The sequence below is a fragment of the Sander lucioperca genome, chromosome 14 (genome assembly GCF_008315115.2).
Source record: "Sander lucioperca isolate FBNREF2018 chromosome 14, SLUC_FBN_1.2, whole genome shotgun sequence".
NCBI lineage: Eukaryota > Metazoa > Chordata > Actinopteri > Perciformes > Percidae > Sander > Sander lucioperca.
The window spans coordinates 12,919,436-12,941,546 of NC_050186.1; the positions used below are offsets into that span (position 1 = coordinate 12,919,436).

At 40.9% G+C, this 22,111-nt stretch overlaps 1 protein-coding gene across 4 annotated transcripts; it reads left to right on the forward strand.

Annotated features, from left to right (window-relative positions):
• Positions 1-87: 87 nt before the first annotated feature.
• LOC116051039 (huntingtin-interacting protein 1-related protein-like) lies at positions 88-21,353 on the forward strand. Of its 4 annotated transcripts, XM_031301265.2 has the most exons (34): positions 88-343; positions 671-734; positions 1,163-1,305; positions 1,424-1,480; positions 1,570-1,650; positions 1,741-1,817; positions 1,899-1,960; positions 2,727-2,867; positions 3,078-3,135; positions 3,227-3,302; positions 3,495-3,632; positions 3,724-3,846; positions 5,373-5,556; positions 5,966-6,054; positions 6,920-7,036; positions 7,156-7,257; positions 9,202-9,396; positions 10,962-11,072; positions 11,167-11,361; positions 11,996-12,143; positions 12,549-12,635; positions 13,444-13,551; positions 13,648-13,784; positions 14,599-14,709; positions 14,806-14,864; positions 14,954-14,984; positions 15,073-15,135; positions 16,346-16,446; positions 16,539-16,644; positions 18,412-18,535; positions 19,104-19,165; positions 19,260-19,438; positions 19,469-20,105; positions 21,047-21,353. In XM_031301265.2, exons 1-34 carry the CDS (start codon positions 263-265, stop codon positions 21,080-21,082), a joined length of 4,083 nt encoding a protein of 1,360 aa, XP_031157125.1. In that variant the 5' UTR covers positions 88-262; the 3' UTR covers positions 21,083-21,353. The 4 variants fall into 4 exon arrangements, with proteins under 4 accessions (XP_031157125.1, XP_031157122.1, XP_031157124.1 ...); XM_031301262.2 differs by having other exon boundaries at positions 19,260-20,105; XM_031301264.2 differs by having other exon boundaries at positions 11,179-11,361; positions 19,260-20,105.
• The last annotated feature ends 758 nt before the right edge of the window (positions 21,354-22,111 follow it).

A 22,111-nucleotide genomic window follows, 5' to 3' on the forward strand; every position in this document is an offset into this window, starting at 1 on the left:
AAATACCTGTGAATTAAAAAAAAAAAAGCACGGATCGGCGCGTTTTTACGCAGTTGGAGAGTTTTTACGCACAAGAGAAACTGCTTTGTTTCTGGAGGACTGCGGGTTTTTAATCTGAAGAAGCGAATTGAAGGAGGAATATTTTGGGGGCACACACGCGGCGACTCTGGCGTACCTATTAGAGAGGCACGAGCACAGGTGAGGAGCTGGCCTCTGTGGTTTCATACGTAGACTTTTAGTTTGCGTGGAGGGCAGCGACAACATGAGCAAAACGAAGAACAAAAGCGACAATAAGACGGAAAAAGCGTTGGCTGCGGAGAAAGAGCAGTTTAATAAACAACAGGTAAGTAACTTTTTATATTTTAATCGAGCCTATGTTTATAGTTTGTTAAAGTCGGCTGAGTGATGGAACTTTTGGTGACTGATTTTTAGAAGGTGCTCTACCAGAACATTAAACGTGAAGCTAAAACAATAACATTTCAGGTTTAACATTTCAGCAAAAAATAGTATAAACGTTTCCATACATGCTTTAAATTTAGCTTTAAGAAGGCTTTGCCCTCCTGGCTGGGGTAAATCCAACTTTGTGTTTTTTTGTTTTTAACTCCAGCAGCAGTCTGATGTGAACTTGTAGGAAAGTTGAGCTGTTTTAATTAAGTCTCTTTTCTTTCAGCTTCACAACATCAGCAAAACCCTCATCTCCGGTGAAATACCACTCAAAGAGAAATATGTGCGCAGTATCCTTTTAAAAAAAAAAAAAAAAAAAAAAAAACATTTAACAGCAATCTAAAAAAAGACAATTTTGGATTATTTACTGAGAAATTACTTTAAACGATCCAAATCTACCGCCATGCTGGCAGTGCAGAACACTGAATGAGTGAAGATTTGACCTCCTGGTGGCGCTAGAGGGAAAGTCAGAGGCTCACCAAAGTCTGCATGAGTCATCCGGGGGATCATGAATGTATTTAGGAAATTTCATGGCAATCCACTGGAATGTTTTCAAGATATTTTCCTGTGAACTTAATGGTGGAACTAGAGATAAAGTATCTCTGTAACACAAATCCAACTGTTCCTTTATTAATCACACCCTAATGAACTTGCTAAAACACACGTTGAAATTAGATTGTTGCATCAGTATTTTGGAGTTTCCTTGACCACTATGCAGATATCATCATGGGAACACATAAGGAGGGTGGAGCCTGCACCTTCTGGTCCTACACCCTCAACCTTCCTCTGTCCAGCAACTCCATGATCAGCTGGAAGTTCTGCTATCTGCTGCACAAAGTGCTCAGGGATGGACACAGAAATGTGAGTTTAAACCCGTACATTTCAGGAATCCTTTTCTTGTGTATCTTTTGTTTTTTCTTTGTCTCGTATTTTTACACTCTTCCCTTTGTGATCTCCCTCCTCTCTGTTTGACCTACAGGCTGTTAGAGATTCTCACAGATACTGCCGCAACGTCAAAGATATGGGCGTTCTCTGGGTGAGTAGCAGAGGAAGAATTACTCCGATTGTTTTTAAAGTAAAGATACCTATACAACAAATTAGAAATATGTTTACATTTTTTTCCAGGGAAACTTGCATGATCGCTACGGCCACATTGTTGCCTTGTCTGCCAAGTTCCTCTGCCTCAAAATGGAATTTCATGCAAAGGTAACGCATACGTATTTGTTTTTTGGTTTATATAATGATATGTGCCAAACTAAGAATGATAAATCGGTTAATTACGTAAAAAATTCACAGCACAAGGTGATTCCAGCCAACCTGGAGGCCAGTGATGAGACTTTCGATAAGGAAACAGGAAGCGATGTGACCAAAGTGTACGTTTTCCACCCACAACTATGTGCTCAGTGTTTCTCATTAAATATATGCTTCATAAACGTGGTTTTAATGTGTTGTAGGTTAGATATAACCCAGGAACTGATGGATTACTGGGATGCTGGGCTGAAGATGGAGGAGACAGGTGAGTCCACAGGGAGGTAACTCTCTACATGTCCAGGTTTCCTTTTTGTTATAAGATAGCAATACTTGAAAGTATTAGTTAAGGTGATATTCTATATTTTTGTTATTGTCATGTAATCCCTTAAAGACCAAAACCAACAATATTTAAGTCTGCCTCTCGATGTTTTCTGACTTACCAGCACATTGGTTCCTAGGACGATGTGTGTGGGATTGAGTCTAAAAAAAAAACTTCAGTGTGTGTGCTCATGGTAATGAAGAAACATGTCACCCACCCACAAGGATGTACATACACAACGGAGGAGCTGAGGAAGACCCACGATGAGACAAATGAGACATCCATGCTTCAGAGCCGCCATTTTAAAGCGACGTCAATTAAATATGACGTGTGACACAGCTGCCATGGTTTGCGTCACAACTCTTTTCTACATCATGGGGGCCTAAAAGACTTCATCCTCACTCATAGCTCCTCCAGCAAGCCTCCTCGCTCCTCTCACCTTGAGATGCATTTTAGTAATTGAGACATACTTCAAGATGGCACGCTGAGATCGATTTCCGGGTCACGGGCAGAAAGCCGGAGGAAAGAGAGGAGATGAGCGGGCACAAAATCACTAAATTTGAAGAGCTCTATAGCACAGAGGAAGAAAATATATGTCAGGCTTTGATACACACTTGTGGGATTTCATGGGATTGGTTGACAATGAGCAAAATATAGAATAACGCATTAATCTTTTAATGTCTCTTTGATTTTATGTTTTTCTTGTTCAAAGTTCTGCGTCAGCTGGATGCCAATGGCGCCAAATCTACAACTCCAGCTGGACAGTGCAGACTGACTCCTCTGATACCTCTCATACTGGACTGCAGCCTCCTCTACCACTTCTCTGTCCTCTCGATGTTCAAACTCCACAGCCGTGAGTCACATAGAAATATGTTTCTACTATTAAAATCAAACCGTATGGTGTTAGATCAAGGCTTGAATCCATGGACGGATTATGAGATAATGGGCCCCTGTGGTGGTTTTTATATTTTATACAGTTTATTTTTGTTTGTTTTTTAGCAACATTTTGTCAGTTCAGTTCAGTAACGCTTGAATCGTATTAATTATATCCTCTGGTTTATAGGGATTGCTCCAGATGTTCTTCTTGGTCATCGAGAGCGGTTCCGCGATCTATTTAACAGGTAAAGTTATCAGGATTATGTAGCAAAAACACTTTTATACACTTTTATATCTCTGGGTTCTGTTAGTGATGGGTGCTTTCTACTTCTGCAGCCTCACACAGTTCTTTGACAGAGCTAGAGAAACCGAGTTCTTTAAAACTATCATCCAGATCCCAGATCTCCCCGATGTAAGTAAGATACATTTTTCCACATCTACAGTACATTTGACTTGTGTGGTTTTCCATCATCAGTGGTGGAGAAATAGTGGAGTAGAAGTATAAAGCATGAAAGTATCTCAGATTTGTACTTAAGTACAGTTCTTAGTTACATTCCATCATTGTCCATCATGCACGTGTATTTTGTTTATTTCAACCCCACAGGAACCCCCGAACTTCCTCCGTGCCTCTGCCTTGGCTGAATATAAAAAGCCGGTGGTAGTGATGCCTAACGAGGAGCGGCAAAACGAAGAGGAAGTGGAGCTGCAACCAGACGTTAGGGAAGCCCCACAGATGCCACAGGTACATGCAACTGGTCAAAAGATAAATAATGTTAATGTTTTTCCAACTCTTTGTCTTTTTCTGGTATCACGGCTAAGTTCTTTCACAGCAGTACTATATGCTCAGCCAAATGGGAGGACCTGATGCTTCAGCTGAGCAGAGAGAAACCGAGAATGAGATTCTGAAGAGAGAGCTGCAGGTGCTCAAACCAGAACTACAGCTCATCAAGACTGAGGTAAGTTGGGTGTCAGTGATCAGTCACATCAGACATATACTCAGTGGTGGAAGAAATATTCCTTGTCAGTGCTTTTCTGGATTAATATTCCTGCTGCATTAATGTTTATGTTGCATTTTACTGCTGTAGATGTTTAAGGTTGTGCTCATTTTAACTCCTTTTATATACTGTTGGGTAGTTTAATCTACAGCAGTGCATCATGGTCTATAAGATCATCATTTGTTTGTAGCGTTGCTGTCCTGTGAGAACCACGACATTTTCATGGTGTCAGAAAAACAGCCCTGTTTTCAGCTTTGCGACGATGCATTTTCCAGCTGATTCAAGAGGCTTTTTAAAGACTTTAGCTTAAAGCTAGAGTGCGTAGTTTCTGTCGCCCCCATGAGTAATTCTAAGTAATGACAACAACACTGTCAGCTTGTCCACATGACACAAGCCTTTCTTTAATGGTGCTCCACCCCCACCCCTCCTCCACTCTGCTGCTAGTAACCAAGGAGGACACGGAGGATTAAAAAAACATGATGGACTCTTCAGAAGAGGTCATTATCTTCACTCGAGTTTCTGCTCGTGAAAGTCGCCGGACACCCCAGTCTTCTGAACATAGTCACACTGAGAAATCCAGAGAGAGTTGTGTGGAGCTGATACTTAATTAGCTTTGTAGCAACTCATTTGGCAATGGCTTGAATGTAACGGATGATCATTAATATCAAAGTTTACGCACTAAAGCTTTAAGAAGGAGGAGAATTTTCTCAACACGCATAACATCATCCTTCAGTTTATCACAAACATTCAACATCAACACATCTCGAGATACAAGGTTTTCACTGGACAGGAAGGGGAAGAAAAACGGTCATCTGAAAAGTAACTAAAGCTGTCAGACAAATGTAGTGGAGTATAAAGAACAATATTTACCAACGAGATGTAGTGGAGTAGAAGTATTAGGTTTTCAAAGTAAGGGTTCGAGGCTGTTTTTAAGGGGAAGCTCAATGGAAGTGAACAAATATTACTATATATATATATATATATATATATATATATAGTAATATTTGTGAACAAATATTACAAATATTACTATATATATATATATATATATATATATATATATATATATATATATATATATATATATATATATATATATATATATATAAAAAATTGATTAATATAAAAAAGACTTAATATTACAATAGTTATCAAAAGAAGATCACATAGAATAGCCTTAATGTGTGTGATTTGATTAAATAGATATAGTAGTTTGGGGGAATTTTACAATTTTTTTTTCTCCACTTTCCCAGAGTCAGAAACTAACAAATGCCTTAGGACAGACCTTTTGTAGTCTAATGTTATGTCAAACAGAAAGTTTAGGCTGTCTTGGCTCAATTCTCGAGTGTCTCTGGGATAATATCACATAATGATCCATCCAGGAATTGAGTGAAAGTAAGTAAGTAAATTAAAAGGGGCGCCTCTTTCCAAGCTGTGTTTGAAAACACCTGAACTATTAAATGAAGGTGAAACATACCTCTCCTCAGGCTCAGAGGTGTTTAACTGAGCTTAAGGCTCAGGTGAATCGTCTGGAGGCCGAAGTCGATGAGCAGCGCACCCAAAAACAGATGGCCATGGTGGAAAAGGAGCACCTGCGGATGGAAGTGGAAGCTTTACGGTGCACTAACGTTGCCAATGTCGGGGCTCAGATCGGATTCAAGGAGGCAGACCGTGAGTACACAGATTTGTGTCCAGTTAAAGTATTGAGTGTAGCTGATTCTTCCTGTGTGTCCTGATTCTTCCTGTGCGTCCTGATTCTTCCTGTGTGTCCTGATTCTTCCTGTGTGTCCTGATTCTTCCTGTGTGTCCTGATTCTTCCTGTGTGTCCTGATTCTTCCTGTGTGTCCTGATTCTTCCTGTGCGTCCTGATTCTTCCTGTGCGTCCTGATTCTTCCTGTGTGTCCTGATTCTTCCTGTGCGTCCTGATTCTTCCTGTGCGTCCTGATTCTTCCTGTGTGTCCTGATTCTTCCTGTGTGTCCTGATTCTTCCTGTGCGTCCTGATTCTTCCTGTGCATCCTGATTCTTCCTGTGCGTCCTGATTCTTCCTGTGCGTCTTCTTCATCTCGTATCTCCACACAGACAGAGCTCAGGCAGCAGAGCTTCGTTTCGCTCAACTCAAAGAGAGACACGCAGAGCTCATCACCAGTCACGCTGACTTAATGAAGAAGGTAAAATGCACTGTCGTTGTTGTGTCTTTCACACATTCTTCCTGATGGGAAATGAGGCCGTAAAGAGTTCACTGAATAGATATTTATTTGTTACGTTATGATGCTTTCATTTTATTTTTAGTAGAACCTGAGTAGAAAGTACTCCTCCATTAGTTTTTGCCTATTATGAGGCTGTTGTTAGACCATAGTTGCTGTCAGTTTCTCAGCCAACCTAACTTCTCCATGTATAATCCATCGTAATTATTGAATGCAACTAGTCACTTCAAATATTTCTAGTAATCCTGTTCATGCTGGAGAAGAACATGTGCAATACATCCATATGTGAAGCTAACAAGAGACTGGAACGGTTAAAGGAAAAGTTTGTCTTTTTAGGAAATGCGCTTCTTCACTTTTTTGCCGAGAGTTGGATGACAGGATCGAGATCACTCTAATGTCTGTGCGTTAAATATGACGCTGCAAACGGTTAGCTTAGCACAAAGACTGGAAGTATGTTTAAACAGCTAGTCTGGCTCTGTCCAAAGTATTCAACAGTTGAGATAACCCTCTGTGAAACTGCAACATTTTTTTTATACAGATTTAACACACAAGATATAACGTGTCAATGAGTGAGCTTTAGAAGTGCTGGTGGTCTGATTTTGTTACCTTTGGACAGAGCCAGGCTAACTGTTTCCAGTCTTTATGCTAAGCTAAGCTAACCCTCTGCAGCTTCATATCTACTGTACAAACATGAGAGTGGTATCAAACTTCTCATCAAACTCTAATCAAGAAAGCGACTAAGGGTATTTCTCAAAATGCCGAACCGTTCTATTATTTAAAGTGATTTTTTATTTAGTTATTCTGAGCTTGTGTCTGTGTGCTTGTTCAGAACGCAGAAACGGTGAAGTTGCTGTCAGGTACACAACACGGTCAGGACGATTTGCTGAAATACAAACAGCAGCTGGAGAATGAGCTGGAAAATCTACGACAGGAGAAAAGAAACACGGTGAGAGCTTCTGACTCATAACCACTGCAGGCACAACACCACCTGACATGATTGTCTCTTTCAACCAGAAGAACTTTTTGTGTCGTGAGAATTAATTAGGTGTCTCCTCTCCCGATCAGACGAGTCAGCAGCAGCAGGAGGTTCAGCGGCTGAACACTGAGCTCCTGGAGCAAAGAGCAGAGCTGGCTCTCCTTCGCAGCACTTTGGACAATAAAGACAAGGTGAGACTGAATTAAAACATGCACACAAACATGTATTATTATTGTACTGTTACATCTTCCATGGCTTAGTTTAAGTGTGGGGGAAATCACAAATTCCATCAAGAAAAACACCTCTTTGCAGTATCAGTAGCTGTTTTTCAAATTTCCAACAAATCCTCCAGTGCCGCCATCAGGCCAAAGACACCGCAGGTGAATAATTGTTTGTGTGATTAACAATTTTTTATTTTTTAACAACATAAAAAACCATACAACTTGCAACATGACCCCCCCTCCCCCTCCCCTCGTAGTGGCCACCCACCCAGACAAAAATCAAGAAAAGATGACACGTTAACTACAATATTCAAGACCATTCAACAAAATAGTAATAAAATAGACAATAAACCAAATAAACATACCAGTATGTATAAATGACAGCACCATACTTCCATCATACAGGTCTCCCCCCAGCACAAAGCTTCTTAGGAGCCCTCCAGAAAGTTCAGGTACTTTCCCCATTTTCTAGTATAGACATCCATTCTGGAAAACCGTTTATATGACATTATTTTTCAAACGCTACTACTGTAGCCATCTCACAAGCCCACTCCTGGATTGATGGCACCCCTTCATTCCTTCATCCTCTTAAAATAATCTGTCTGGCTAGCATTAAAGTAGACTGGACCCAGCTTCTTATGTGCTTATCCATCCCGCTTAGGATTGACCCATCTCCCAGAACTAATAATCTTGGGCTGAATGGAAGCTGGGTCCCTGCAATCTGACATAGAAACTGCAGGTGAATAATAAAAAAGAGAATGTAATCAATAGATATCACCAGGAAACCTCCCCAGTTGATAACTTCAATTAAGTTTTAATTATTTTTGTATTACAAGTTTTCTGCAATTGTATTTTTAAATGTTAATGTGGCATTATCTTATCAAATATTTGTTCATTAGCAAACATTTCCAGAACAGAAATGAGAACGTTGGATAAAGCCAGGTTCAGAATGTTTTCATTTCATTTTGTTGACATATTATTTTTGGATATCTCTTTTGTTTTTTTAATCACTCCATCAGCTATTAAAAAATCTAATTTCTCCATGTTTTTTTTTTTAATAAAATGTAGTATAAATTAGAGATGTTCCGATACCGATACCAGTATCGGTATTGGCTCCGATACTGCTTAAAACGCTGGTATCGGTATCGGGAAGTACTGGAGTTTATGCACCGATCTGATACCACGTAATAAAGCCCTAAAGAAAATCTACATTAAAGTAGTTTATGTATGTTCTTTTTCCATTATAACGGACTGTCAAACTGGATAATAAAAGAAAGTTCTGTGGCGTTCATTGTTTGAGTTTGTTCATGTTTCACAAAGAGTTTAACCTGAGCCAGACCGACAACAAAGATAGAAATAATATCACATCCATACAGGGATAGTAGTATACAGCTGTTATACATCATATCATCATACAGAGATAGTAGTATACAGCTGTTATACATCATATCATCCATACAGGGATAGTAGTATACAGCTGTTATACATCATATCATCCATACAGGGATAGTAGTATACAGCTGTTATACATCATATCATCCATACAGAGATAGTAGTATACAGCTGTTAAAACATAATAAAATATATGACACACTGGTATCGGATCGGTACTCGGTATCGGCCGATACGCAAGTTCAGGTATCAGAATCGGTATCGGGAAGCAAAAAATGGTATCGGGCCATCTCTAGTATAAATCGGGCTGTGAATGATATCTGAACTAAGCCCTGTATAAAAAGCTTTCGAATATAGATGGAGATCTAAGTGGGAAGTTTGGTGTACTGAAGTGGGGATTTCTGCCTCAGAGGATGAAAACAAAACATTTTAAGAAAAGTGCTGTTTACAGCTTTATTTATTTAATTAATCATCTCATCTGGAGGCTTAATTTATTCATGTGTATATTTCTGTTTTCTTCAGGAGGGATCTCAGGTGAGCAGCAGTCTGGCGGCCCTGCAGGCGGAGCGTGATGTGCTGCTGCGCTCCGCCAGAGAGAAAGACGCGGAGCTCTCCTCGCTGAGGCAACAGGCGCAGCAGCAGCAGGGCTCCCTGGACCTGGAGAGAGAGCGGCTCCAGCGAGAGCTGGAGGCTCTCAGGGCTCAGCTACAGCAGCAGGTACAGACTTACGATAAAGCCACATGCAGGAAATATACACACACTCTGAGGGCTCTCACAAATGTCGTAAATCATCTAACACATGCAGTCAACAGTGCGCAAAACTACTTGGTAGTCTTTTAAACTGTCCAGACCCTCAGACCACAGATCTGTTTCCCCAGAGTCAAAACTAAGCATTTAGTTTGTATGCTTCACATATCTGGAACAAACGCTAAGACAACTTGAGGGCTGCTCCAACTCTCAGTTGTTTAAAATTGAGGCCTAAACTTTCTTTTTCTGCCCTTTTTTAAAAATACAATTAAGACTAATTATTCATATTTCTCACTGCCTGGTAGCTGTGTACCGCTAGTCAGTTTTATTTTCCAATTTATGCATTTAAAAAAAAAATTATTGATTGCTGTTTACTTACAATAAAACTTCTATTTAACAAGCCCCGACCCAACCCACAATCTCCTAACATCTGTCATACTATAAGAGCCAAAAAACAAAAACAGAAAGCAAATTACATGACTGTACCATATACAAAGAACAATCCACAGAACAATGGTACCACTGGCAAAGTCATGATATGCATGAATACCAAATAAGAGTTGCACCTTTGCTATCACCCTCCAAGACATGTCTCAGTCCTTTCCCCTTCTGGGGTTCACCACCTGCCTGAATTCTAGTTATCCTGTCCCGCATTTTCCCTCTAAAAGCTCCCCTATGTCTCTCCTCTACACAAATTGGTTAAATGGCTTCCACATTGTCCTCATACACCCCCAATTTGTTTTTGAATATAATTGTTAATCTCAATGGACATACATACTGTACATTGCGCCATATTCTTGATCCAAGCATCGTTTGTAGGTGCCTCCATTTGCTTCCAGATGAGAGCTATAGTCCTCCCCATTTATCATTTTAATGTAATTTTGTCTATTTTTATCTTATTTTTTATTCTATTTATGTCTTATACAAGTAGAGAAAAGCAACTCATTCTCACAGATATATACAGAGATAGAATAATAGAAAGCAGCATGTAAGAATAACTTCAAAGATAGTAAGAACGGCAGATAGAAAACCAGCAGTGCTTCATCTCTGTTGTTTTAAATCAAGGCTTAAAACTTTCCTGTTTACCACTGCCACTTTAACCCTCGAGACCTGCGGGAGTCTCGGTGCTCCCGGCCGACATTACTGTCTTTAAGAGGCGGTAGCAGGTTGGGTTTTATATCTAGAGTGAGATTCCCAGCTTTCATATACAGTAATGTCTTACATGGGACATATACTGACGGTTGACCTGCTATTATCCCCCTAAAGATCCCCTGTCCCTCCCAAAAATGAGTCTCAGAGATTTAAATTAAATTTGGAAATTATATTTCTCACTTCTCTGTAGTTGTGCATTTATTTTCCTTTTTATGCACTCTAATTTAATTTGAGCCTATTTTTGTCTCCTGTTTCTCTTTAAAACATATTGACGTGTCTTGTATTTTCTTTGGATTTTGTCTTTTTTTATGTCTCATGTAGAGCATTTTGATTGGCCCTTGTTTTTGGAAGGTGCTACACTAAAATAACTTGCCTTCCTATAGCTTGCCATCAACGCAGAGCAGAAGTTGGAGATCGACAGGCTGAGACGGGAGCTGGACTCGACGCGAGCAGAGCTGAATCGTGCGAACAGCGCCCTGCAGAGTAAAGAAATGGTGGGAATTTATCTAGTAACTTTTCTCACATCGCCTACACGTCCTCTTGAGAGGAAAAAAAACTCCACTGATTGATGCATATTTTGATCCTCAGAGTGGTACCCAGCTGAGCAGTTCAGTGGCAGGGCTGCAGGCGGAGAGGGAGGTGTTGCTGCGCTCGATGAGGGACCAGGAGGGCGAGCTGAACTCCCTTAGGCAGCAGGCTCAGCTCCACCACAGCTCCCTGGAGCAGGAGAGGCAGAGGAGCAGTATGGAGCTGGGAAACCTCCACGCTCAGTTACAGCAACAGGTGCGTCACGCAAACTTTTTGGACGCACGGTGAAGCTCTTATGAGGTGATCTTGCCTTTTCCGTCAGGGCACCTCGGCTTTGGAATGAGATAAGGCTCGCAGAATCAGTGACTTCTTTAAAAATCTCTTCTTAAAACACATTTTATAGACCTGCTTTTATGTGATTCCCTCTTTTTATCACCTATTTCATTGTGAAATCGCCTTATCGCCTGTTCATTTCATTTTGATTTTTAAATTATATTTTTTTCTGTCCTTTAAAGCTGCCCCATCTTCTGTTTTCTCTTTTACAATGATGTGAACATATAGGTATGCAAATTGATTTGATGTGTTTATGTTTCCTCTGTTTCCTTTTTTGAAGGTGCTATACAAATTTCACTTCACTTGACATTGTTTTTATTCTGCTTGTGAAACAGGCAAATTTTATAATCCAACCATAAATTATTTGCTATATTACATTACATATCCATGATCAGAAAAGAGCTGGATGAAGACAGAAATCTTATTTTACCAGCCCCTTTATCAGATGAGACAACAAACAGTTAACAGTCAATTATACAGAGAAAAGAGAGCGAGAGAAGACCAAGAAACAAAGGTGTGTGTGTGTGTGTGTGTGTGTGTGTGTGTGTGTTTTCAGGCCTGTCGTGAAGCTGAGCTCTCAAAGAAGCTGCAGGACGAGCAGTTCTGCCTGCTGCAGTGTGCTGTGGTGGAGGCTGAGGGCATCATACTGGACGCTGTGGCCAAACTGGACGACCCCATTCACGTCAGCTGCATCTGCTCGCCTGGTAAAACCTGTGTCATGTCTTCCCCGACAAAAAAAATCATGCCCAGGTTGACATTGTCTGAGTAGCAAGAGGGAACATCCACAATATCAGAAAATTGAGGAAGAATAGAAAGATAGAAAACCATTACCATACCAAGTACTCACTTTACAATGACATAAAAACAAAAAAGCAGACATTTGAAAAACTCGAAACATGCTGTTTAATGATTCGTCAATATTTTTATAGTACAATCAGTAAAGTTACAAATAACACTTAACTTAAATCCCCTCAACCGAGTATATATTATAAGCATGGATTACCTGTTTACATACTGCTTAAAATGCTAAATAGGGGAGGTTAAAGATAAGTGTTGTAGTATTGCTCCTTCATCCCATTTTTCTCACCAGTTCTCTTTCTGTTTTCCAGATTATTTGGTGAATCGAGCTGAAATCACTCTGAGATCTATCGACAAAATGCAGCAGAGCCACGTCGTCTACCTCGGAAACAGGAATGGTGAGTGAGCTGTTTTTTTTTTTTTTTTTTAGATGAGTATCTAATGCTCCTCTGCTGAGTTGGAACAAGTATTCAGATCCTGCTGAAAGGTTCCCAGTCAGTGTTTTCCTCTTCTTCTAACACTATCTGATGTTTTCCTCTTCTGTCTGAAGTTTCTGGATTAATATTCCCACTGCATTAATGTTTATGTTGTATTTTACTGCTGTAGATGTTTAATGTTGTGCTCATTTTAACTCCTTCATGTGCTGTTGGGTAGTTTAATCTACAGCAATGCATCACGGTCTATAAGATCATCACATGTTTGTAGCGTTGCTGTCCTGTGAGAACCACGTATCGCTAAAAAGTTTTCAAACTTTTCATGGTATCAGAAAAACAGCCCTGTTTTCAGATTTTAAAGACTTTATGTATTTATTTTTCACTTTTTTATTTATTCAGGGAAGGTTCACTGAGAGAAAGTCTCTCTTTTGCACCCTGATCACATTCACACAGTTACACATTTATACCTTGAAGCTGCTCAGTACGACCACAGTCTGATCTGCTGGCCACTGAGCAGCTCCACTGGAGCTGTTTGGGTAAGGGCCTTGCTCAAGGGCACCTCAGTGATGGTGATGAGGGATGGACAGGCGCTGCTCTTTCACTTTCACCACCAAGATTTTTTTATCCTGTCGGTCTGGGGATTGAACCGATGACTTCCCGGTCACAGGCTCGCTTCTCTAACCTTTAGGCCACCACTTAAAAAGTAGAAGAATTTTCTCAACAGTTAAAGGAACTGGAACAAACCCCAGCACTGCTCCTCTGCTGTTTGTAGATGCCAGTGGTTTGTTGAGATCGGTCACACAGTTCTCCCACCTCGCTGCTGACACGATCGTCAACGGATCAGCAACATCTCACTCCGCTCCCACCGACCAGGCCGACCGTAAGAGACACACATTCACATTGTAGCTGTTAGATGGATATATATATACTAAACGCATTGTTCAGTAAACGCCCACACCCTCTTTGTTCCATGCAGGTTTAACTGACAGCTGTCGGGATTGTGCGAATCACTGCCTTCAGTTCTTGAAGGATCTGAAGCTTCAGGCCAGTTTACAGAGAGCAGATCCCTCCGCCGTGCGCTACACTGTCCAACGCATCCTCGCTCTGGGACAGGTGAGACTGATTTTACCTTTATCAGAGTAGGAGGAGGAAAAAAAAGGATCCTGCACTCTGCTCTTGCTACAGCATCACCATTTATTGAAGAAACTAATGTTTTGGTCCCTCTGGACCTTCGTCAAGTGTATTAAGTCTGATATTTTCCAACGCACCTGCACAGAAGAATTGTCGGCTGTGCAAATTATTTGTTCGTAAACCGTTATCAGAGTAGAAGAGTCTGCTGCCATGCTAGCAGCTCTGTGAGGCTGTATTTTAGACACAGCGGTGCTTTGAGCTAAATGCTAACATGCTAATTTTTACTAGGTATAATGTTTACCATGTTCGCCATCTTAGTTTAGAGTGTTGGCTGATTTTTTTCCTCTCTTCGGTTTATTTCACCTACAGCCGCCCACTTCTGATTTTCTTTAAAAATTTAAATATGTAAACCATTTTTTTACCTGTTTTCAGTTGTGGAAGAAGTACTCAAATCAAGCAAATACACAGTAAAGAAATACTCAGTTACAAGTAAAAGTCCTGCATTTTAAATTTAAATTGCCATGGTGTGTAATGTAAATGTTGAGGATGTAACAATTACAAAAACTTGCAGTTTCACGACAACAAGTCTACAATACTATATTAGCAGGTTATATAAAACCAAGAGAAATGATTATTTGAAGAAAATTTCCTTTTTATTTAAAAAATTAAAAAAAGTATTAGAATCAAAACAAAGTACCAAAAGTCCTCATAATACAGAATGGCCCATTTCAAAATAATCAATATTATATTATTGTATTATAATTATTGATGGTTTAACTGTTTGATTTATGTTTAGGATCTGCGTCCAAAAGGACAGGATGTGATGAAAGGGGAGCTGGCGTACATGGTGGATAAAGAGATGATGGCTACATCGACGGCCATTGAAGAGGCCGTGCTGCGAATGGACGTAAGGACACATAATGAAAGCTAAACCTGACGAACTCTGGACCACATCAGCACACCCGGTGATCCCTAACATATCTGTTTTTTAAATGTTTCTCAGGAGATTCTGAATCAGGCAAAGAGAGAGACTTCTGGCATCAAGCTGGAAGTCAACCAAAGGTAAGATAAATACTGTATCGTCCTAAAATAGTCACCTCTTTTAAGCTTCTTTGCATCACTCTCTTATCTGCCATCCTGTTTCATCACAGTATCCTGGGATCCTGTTCAGACCTGATGAAGGTGAGAGGTTTGTCTACCTTTTTTAAATACATTTCTGTGAACTTCTGTGATTAATCAGTTTCTTCTGCTCTGTGTCTTATCCCTCCAGGCTGTTCACATGCTGGTGACCGCTTCTACTGACCTACAGAAAGACATTGTGGAAGGAGGCAGGGTGAGTCACCTAACGCTCCTATTGAAAAAGAGCTTTTAAATCTTCTCCCGGGCCTTTATAGCCGCAAAACGGGCTGCAATGTAATCCTATTAGGCAATTAGAAACCGTCAATGTACGTCAACTAAGAGTTTCTGCCACTGACATGCTCAGATTGTTATTATGAATGTCTGGCAACGTCATAGAATAAAATGTTATTCTTTACCTTTCGCTTGATCTGTTTATTGTTTCTTACCAAGTCTCGTTCACAGAGAAGTCTTTTTCTGAACTCTCGCGAGAGGTGACTTGTTGCCGTAAGACAGTAAAGTGAGAGGTTGGAGAGAGGAGTGCCAGAAAGAGATTGTTGTGTTCGAGTACAGAAAGCATAGCTTAGTGTTATATGATTTTCAATGTCATGGCTGAATATTTAGATCAAGTCACCTTCTCGTAAGAGATCAGAATGTGACTTCTCCGTGAGTGAGAGTTGGTTAGACGCAATAACAAACAGAAAGTGAAAGGTGAAGAGAAATGTTTTATCCCACCACTGCCTGAAGTGTTTGTCTGCTCCTGGCCACACCACAAAAAACAGGTTTTTAAATTGCCCCCAGGGGACAAATGGTTATTTGAATTGATTGAATTGGAGACGACAAGACTCGGCTTCCAAATCAAAACCCCGAAAAATAATAATAAATTCACTCCTGTGAGAAGTTGTGAGAAAAGCTGCTAAAACCAGGAAGACACAACATTTATTGTAGAAAGCGCTGCAATGTGTCGAAGTGGAGTTTGTAAAGAACGTCACTCTCGCTGGACTGCTTCTCCTTTCTGTGTATTTCACACTCCATCCTTCTGGTCAACGCTGGCTTAATCCCGGGAACCGCAGTTTGTTTTTTTAACCGCCTGCTTCCACCTTTCTTTGTTATACTGTACATCCATGGCTCCCCCACAGCAATGTTAAAACCGCCAGACCCCGCAAGATTTGTGTTGTTCTGCAGGATCCCAATGCAGTCTATCTCACAGTGTTAATGAAAAATGTAATGGGTTCCTCCTTGGCCAATGCTAAACCCTTTCAGCAAGTTTCAGGAAAATCGGCACAGTAGTTTTTTCCGTAAGCCTGCTGACAGACAGACAGACAAACCGAGCGTGAAACAAGACCTCCTTGGCAGGGGTAACTAATTGAAGATTCAGAACTATTATAACCTTGATAGTGACACATTTGTAATTGTTCACCTTGTAGGGGGCAGCGTCTGTTACAGAATTTTATGCCAAAAACTCTCGCTGGACAGAAGGACTCATCTCTGCCTCCAAGGCTGTAGGATGGGGCGCCACACAGCTGCTGTAAGTATCCTAACGTGTATTTTATTAGTAACATAGATGTCCTGAATGTTAAACTATATAATGAACTTGTACTTCACGTTCTTTGCTGTCAGAGACTCAGCTGACCGGGTGGTGGGGGAAAAAGGAACATACGAGGAGCTCATCGCGTGTTCACATGAGATCGCTGCGAGCACGGCTCAGCTAGTTGCCGCCTCGAAGGTACAAAACTCAAGTCAAAACGTTCTCCTGTTGGTTTGTGAAGCTGTCTGATCACTTTAAAGGTATCTAGTGGTGTTTTTCTTTTTCTTTTTAAAGATTTTTTGGGGCATTTCCACCTTTTAATGGATAGGACAGCTAGACCTGAAAGGGGGAGACAGAGGGGAAAGACATGCAGGAAATTGTCACAGGTCGGACTCGAACCCTGGACCTTCTGCGTCGAGGCATACACCTCTATCTATCTATCTATCTATCTATCTATCTATCTATCTATCTATCTATCTATCTATCTATCTATCTATATATATATATATATATATATATATATATATATATATATATATATATATATATATATATATATATATATATATATATATATAGAGCACCTGCTCTACCAACTGAGCTAACCTGGCCACTCCAGTGGTGTTTTTCACCACAAATGTTGCTGTGGAAGAACAAATGGACACATTTGGTGGCAGTGGTGGAAAGTAACTATACCTGAAATACTTATACTAAATACTACTACTCTTTACGTATTTTCAATGTATGGGACTTTATACTCCACTAAATCTCAGAGAGAAATGTCCACTCCCTCTTTATTTGAGAGCTTTGGTTACAGGTTACATTTTTGAGATTCAGATTTTACGTTCAGACATAGGTTATGATAATGTTTGGTTATGTTTCAGATGTCCATGAGTTGTCAGTAGTTCCACCAGAGAGGCATTTCCCCTCTAAACTTCGAAGATGTTTAATTTCAAGAACTGTTCGAGGCCCAAAGAGGTCAAATTGTCCAATATTTCACGCAAAAAAAAGATTAGAGAAAGGTCCTAAAAATGAATACACATTTGTGTAGACAAACTTGTGTTTGAGCAGCTCGAAGACACATTTTCACACTTACTGTACCTCTAGTAGTTGACAGAACACACAAACTACTTTCCATTCACCTTCATTGTTTTGGGGCAGCGACAGAAATCTCAGACAGATATCTTATAATCTGCATAGAGTTGAATTTAACAAAGAAATGTTTTTTTTATTTGTAACTTGTGTGAACTGACCCTTTTAGAATATACACAGTGTGTTTTGGTGGAAAAAAAAAATGCTGAATGTGAAAGAGACTGTTTTCTTTACAATGACTCCACAGGTTACCTGTCTCACAGCCCGGCTCTTAGACGGGACAAAAACAGGAGACGCACGGGTATGCTAAAGAATGAAGTGACTTATTAAAGGTATAATATGTAGCCTAACGTTAGTCGGTTGGTGTTTGTAAACACAGCGATCAGAGGTGGCGTCTTCTTTTGAGAGAGAGAGAGAGAGAGAGAGAGAGAGAGAGAGAGAGAGAGAGAGAGAGAGAGACTCCCCCCCCCCCCACACACACAGGCAGAGGGTAGGATATGCTACATATTATACCTTTTTAACAAAAAAAAAAAAATAATAAAACCAAGGCCAACAAAAAGACGGGAGGAATCTGTGAACTGAGTACTGTAAGGAGTGAATGAATGAAAATGTGCTGCATGAGTGCTGTAAAAACACAAAGAAAGGAACCAAAAGCCACAATGTAAAGAGGTTTGGCGAGAAGATGTGCCGCCAAGGACTGGCTGCTGCTCTGGTTAATATTGCATGTGAAACACCGGGCCCAGGTGTGTCCCGTGCCGCTGATTACTCCCCGGTCAGGTCTGCAGCCCTGGAGAGAGAAAACACAGAACCGGCAGGGGAACGGAGCACAGGGGCCGTCACAACCTTTTAGTTACTGTATGTGTGTAATTTCAGGTGAAGGCCGACCGCAACAACAAGAAGCTGAACACTCTGAAGCAGGCCTCGCGGCATGTAAACGACATGGCTGCTGTGGTCGTCACCTCCACCAAACATGGGCAGCAGCAAATCTCCGAGCAAGGTGGGAGATGATGTTATTACAATTCATCCTGATGGAAACATAGGCTGCAACTAACGGTTATTTTTTACTAGTTTATTAGTTGTTTGGTTTATAAAATGGTGAAAAATGTCAATCAGTGTTTCCCAAAGTCCAAAATGACGTCCTAAAATGTCATGTTTTGTCCTCAACTCAAAGATATTCAGTTTACTGTCACAGAGGGAAGAAACTAGAAAATATTCACATTTACGAAGTTAGAATCACAGATTTTTTTTTAAGAAATACTCAACCCATTTATCAGAATAGTTGGCAATTACATTTAATAGTTGGCAACTAATGGATAACTCTTTACAGCTCGAGTCTGAGATATTTCAATCTTAACCACAAATGTGAACCTCATGGTGGCGCTAGAGGAAAAGTCAGGGGATCGCCAAAATCAGAAGGATTTATCCTGAGGGGAACATGAATGTCTGTACTAGATTTCATTGCAATCAATTAAATAGTTTATATTTCAGTCTGGACCAAAGTGGCAGAGCAAGCAACTTTTCTGTTTATTGAGCCTCGCAGCTTTACATCTGTGATGTATTTACAGGTGTGATGGACTTCTCTGGCATGTCTCTGATCAAACTGAAAACCGAGGAGATGGAAGTTCAGGTGAGGTCTTCAAGTCTGAACATTTATTATCTTGTTTTTTGTGCATTTTCTGTTGAGTGCGAGTAGCTGATGTTGTGCTCTCTGGATGTCCCAGGTGAAGGTGCTGCAGCTGGAGAGCCAGCTGGAGCAGGAGCGAGTCCATCTGGGGGAGCTGAGGAAGAGGCACTACAAGCTCGACGCCTCTGGGGACGACGGCGCTGACGCAGAGGACGGAGCCGATAGCTTCCCACCGCCGCCGCCACCTACTCTGCTCGACTGCACACCAGTACCTCCGTCCGTCTCACAGACACAGCCTTACCTGAGCACCCAGAGCTATTCAGCAACCAATCCGTTTGCACCGGCGCAAACACCAACACAGTCCTTCTCAGTGCCTCAGTCGTACACACAAACAAACACCTACACCCCTTCCCAAACTTCCATCCCGTCTCAAACCTACACCCCTTCCCAAACATCCATCCCGTCTCAAACCTACACACCCTCCCAAACTTCCATCCCGTCTCAAACCTACACACCCTCCCAAACTTCCATCCCGTCTCAAACCTACACCCCTTCCCAAACTTCCATCCCGTCTCAAACCTACACCCCTTCCCAAACTTCCATCCCGTCTCAAACCTACACCCCTTCCCAAACTTCCATCCCGTCTCAAACCTACACCCCTTCCCAAACTTCCATCCCGTCTCAAACCTACACACCCTCCCAGCCTTTCATCCCAACTCAGCCTTACACACCACCTCAGCCCTTCACCCCAAACCCAACCCAAACTTACTTAAAACCTCAGTCTTACTCGCTGTCAACACCCTCAACAAACCCCTCCAGCCTCTCCCGGCCTCAATCACCGTCTCTGCCCCAGGCCGCCCCGCAGAACAACACCGAGTCCACCAAACCAGCCTCTAGGAAACCCAATATCTTTACCAAATCTGGAAACTTGCTGAAGAATGCGGTAAGTGCTTAAACTCATCTGCTGGAGCTGGAAATGTATCCTCCTATATGCTTAAAGGGATAGTTCAGATGTTTTAAAGAGTGGTTGTATGAGCTACTTCTCCATAGTCAGTGTATTTCTACAGTAGATGGCAGTCGGCACGCCCCCAGTTTGGAGAAGCAGGCACGAGTACTGACACGGAAGCTAATCATTGTCCTTAAGCATTGTCCTGCTGTGGACGGAGGCAGCAGCTAAACACATTTTAGACACCTAAAAAGAATCTATCAGTTTAAGTGTACGCTATATTTAGAACGTTTTCCGACTTTACCTTGCCATCGGACAGCTCTGTTTAAATTTACCCGGGGGAAACTAAAGCCGTTAATCCATGTTACGGGTGCTCTCGTCAAAGCCACCAGACTCCTTTGACCAAAACAGTAATTTTACCTCGCAGAACACGGGAGTTGCTGCTCTACCGCTGCCTCCATCGGTTAGTTAGTTTGTTAGTTTGGTAAGTTCCTAACTCTTTTAAACACCAAGTCACACAATAACATGAACAAACTAACCGATGGAGGCAGCAGTAGAGCAGCAACTCCCGTGTTCTGCGAGGTAAAAATCACAGTTTTTGTCAAAGGATTCTGGTGGCTTTGAAGAGAGCAGAGATAACGGCTTCAGTTCCCCGTCGTAAAGGGCTGTCTGGCAGCAAGGTAAAGCGGTGAAAATATTCTACATATAGCGTCCACTTAAACTGATATAGATTTTTTACTTTACATACTTGCTTTGTTTTACTTCTGTCTGTTTCTCCAAACTGTTGTCGTGCCGACCGCCATCTACTGTATCTAACACACCGACTATGGAGAAGTAGCTCATACAACCACACTTCAAAATGTTTAAACTATCCCTTCATAAGAGGATTTGATGAGTAGATAGTGTATTAATATAAATCTTTTCTTTTTCAATTGCAGTTTAAACGAGGTGAAACTGGAACAGGGGAATCTTGAAGCCTGCCTGAAAAAGAATCTGACATTTTACTTAATCACTGGAAATATAAATATCCTTTTATATGTTAAAAACACAGATTTTAATCTAACTTTATCTTTGGTTCTGTTAAAAAACAAAAACTGAGCTTAAAAGAAATTGTTGTCAGTGCAAATTAATATTATCCATATGATATTTGTAATAATGAAGCCTATATTATATTAAATGTTACTGATTGCTGTTTGTATACCAAGTTGATTTATTGAAAATCATAAAATCATCGGAGGCAGAATATAGCGTTGCGTTTCCTTTTGATTTCTGCTCTGAAAGGCTATTGTCCACATCACTGTAAGCTCACTGAGTTACACAGGAGGAAAAGTCCTGACCACATCTGGGGTAACCTCCGTGTTACACAGCTTTCATTTTACCGTACATTTTTCAGCATTCTTTGGGACAACATAATGTATCCCAGACTGTGGAAGGAATCTACTGTGGTTCCAGTAGCTTCATTTCCTTCCTCCCATCTTTATTTCTTACTTCCTTTCGTTCCTTATTTCTTACTTCCTTGTCTGACAGCTTAAGTTACTTTTTCAGATGACCGTTTTTCATCCCTTTCCTGTAGAAAAACATTTCACTACGCAACAAATACTTTTACTTTTCATACTTTTAGTACATTTTGCTGATACAAACTTTTTCACAGTGTGTATTAGTACTTTTACTTAAGAAAATGATGTGAATACTTCGTCCTGACCAGTGAAGGTCTCTTCATGCTGTAATAACAACATGAAGAGACAGCGACCTCATCTGTCTGTTATTTCTGTCATGCGCAATGCAAACTGCAATCTCACCACTATGAAAGTAACCAGTGTAGACTCCCATAGGGGCCAAAGTAGAGCTGCGTCAAGTTAGAAGAACGTCAGATAGATAGATACCGGAAATTAGATATCATTACCTTCTAAATAAAAGCACAAGGGGCGGCCTCTGGCTCACCCAGTGGGAGCGTGCGCCCCATGTTGGCTGAGTCCTGCAGCGGACCAGGTTCGAGTCCGACC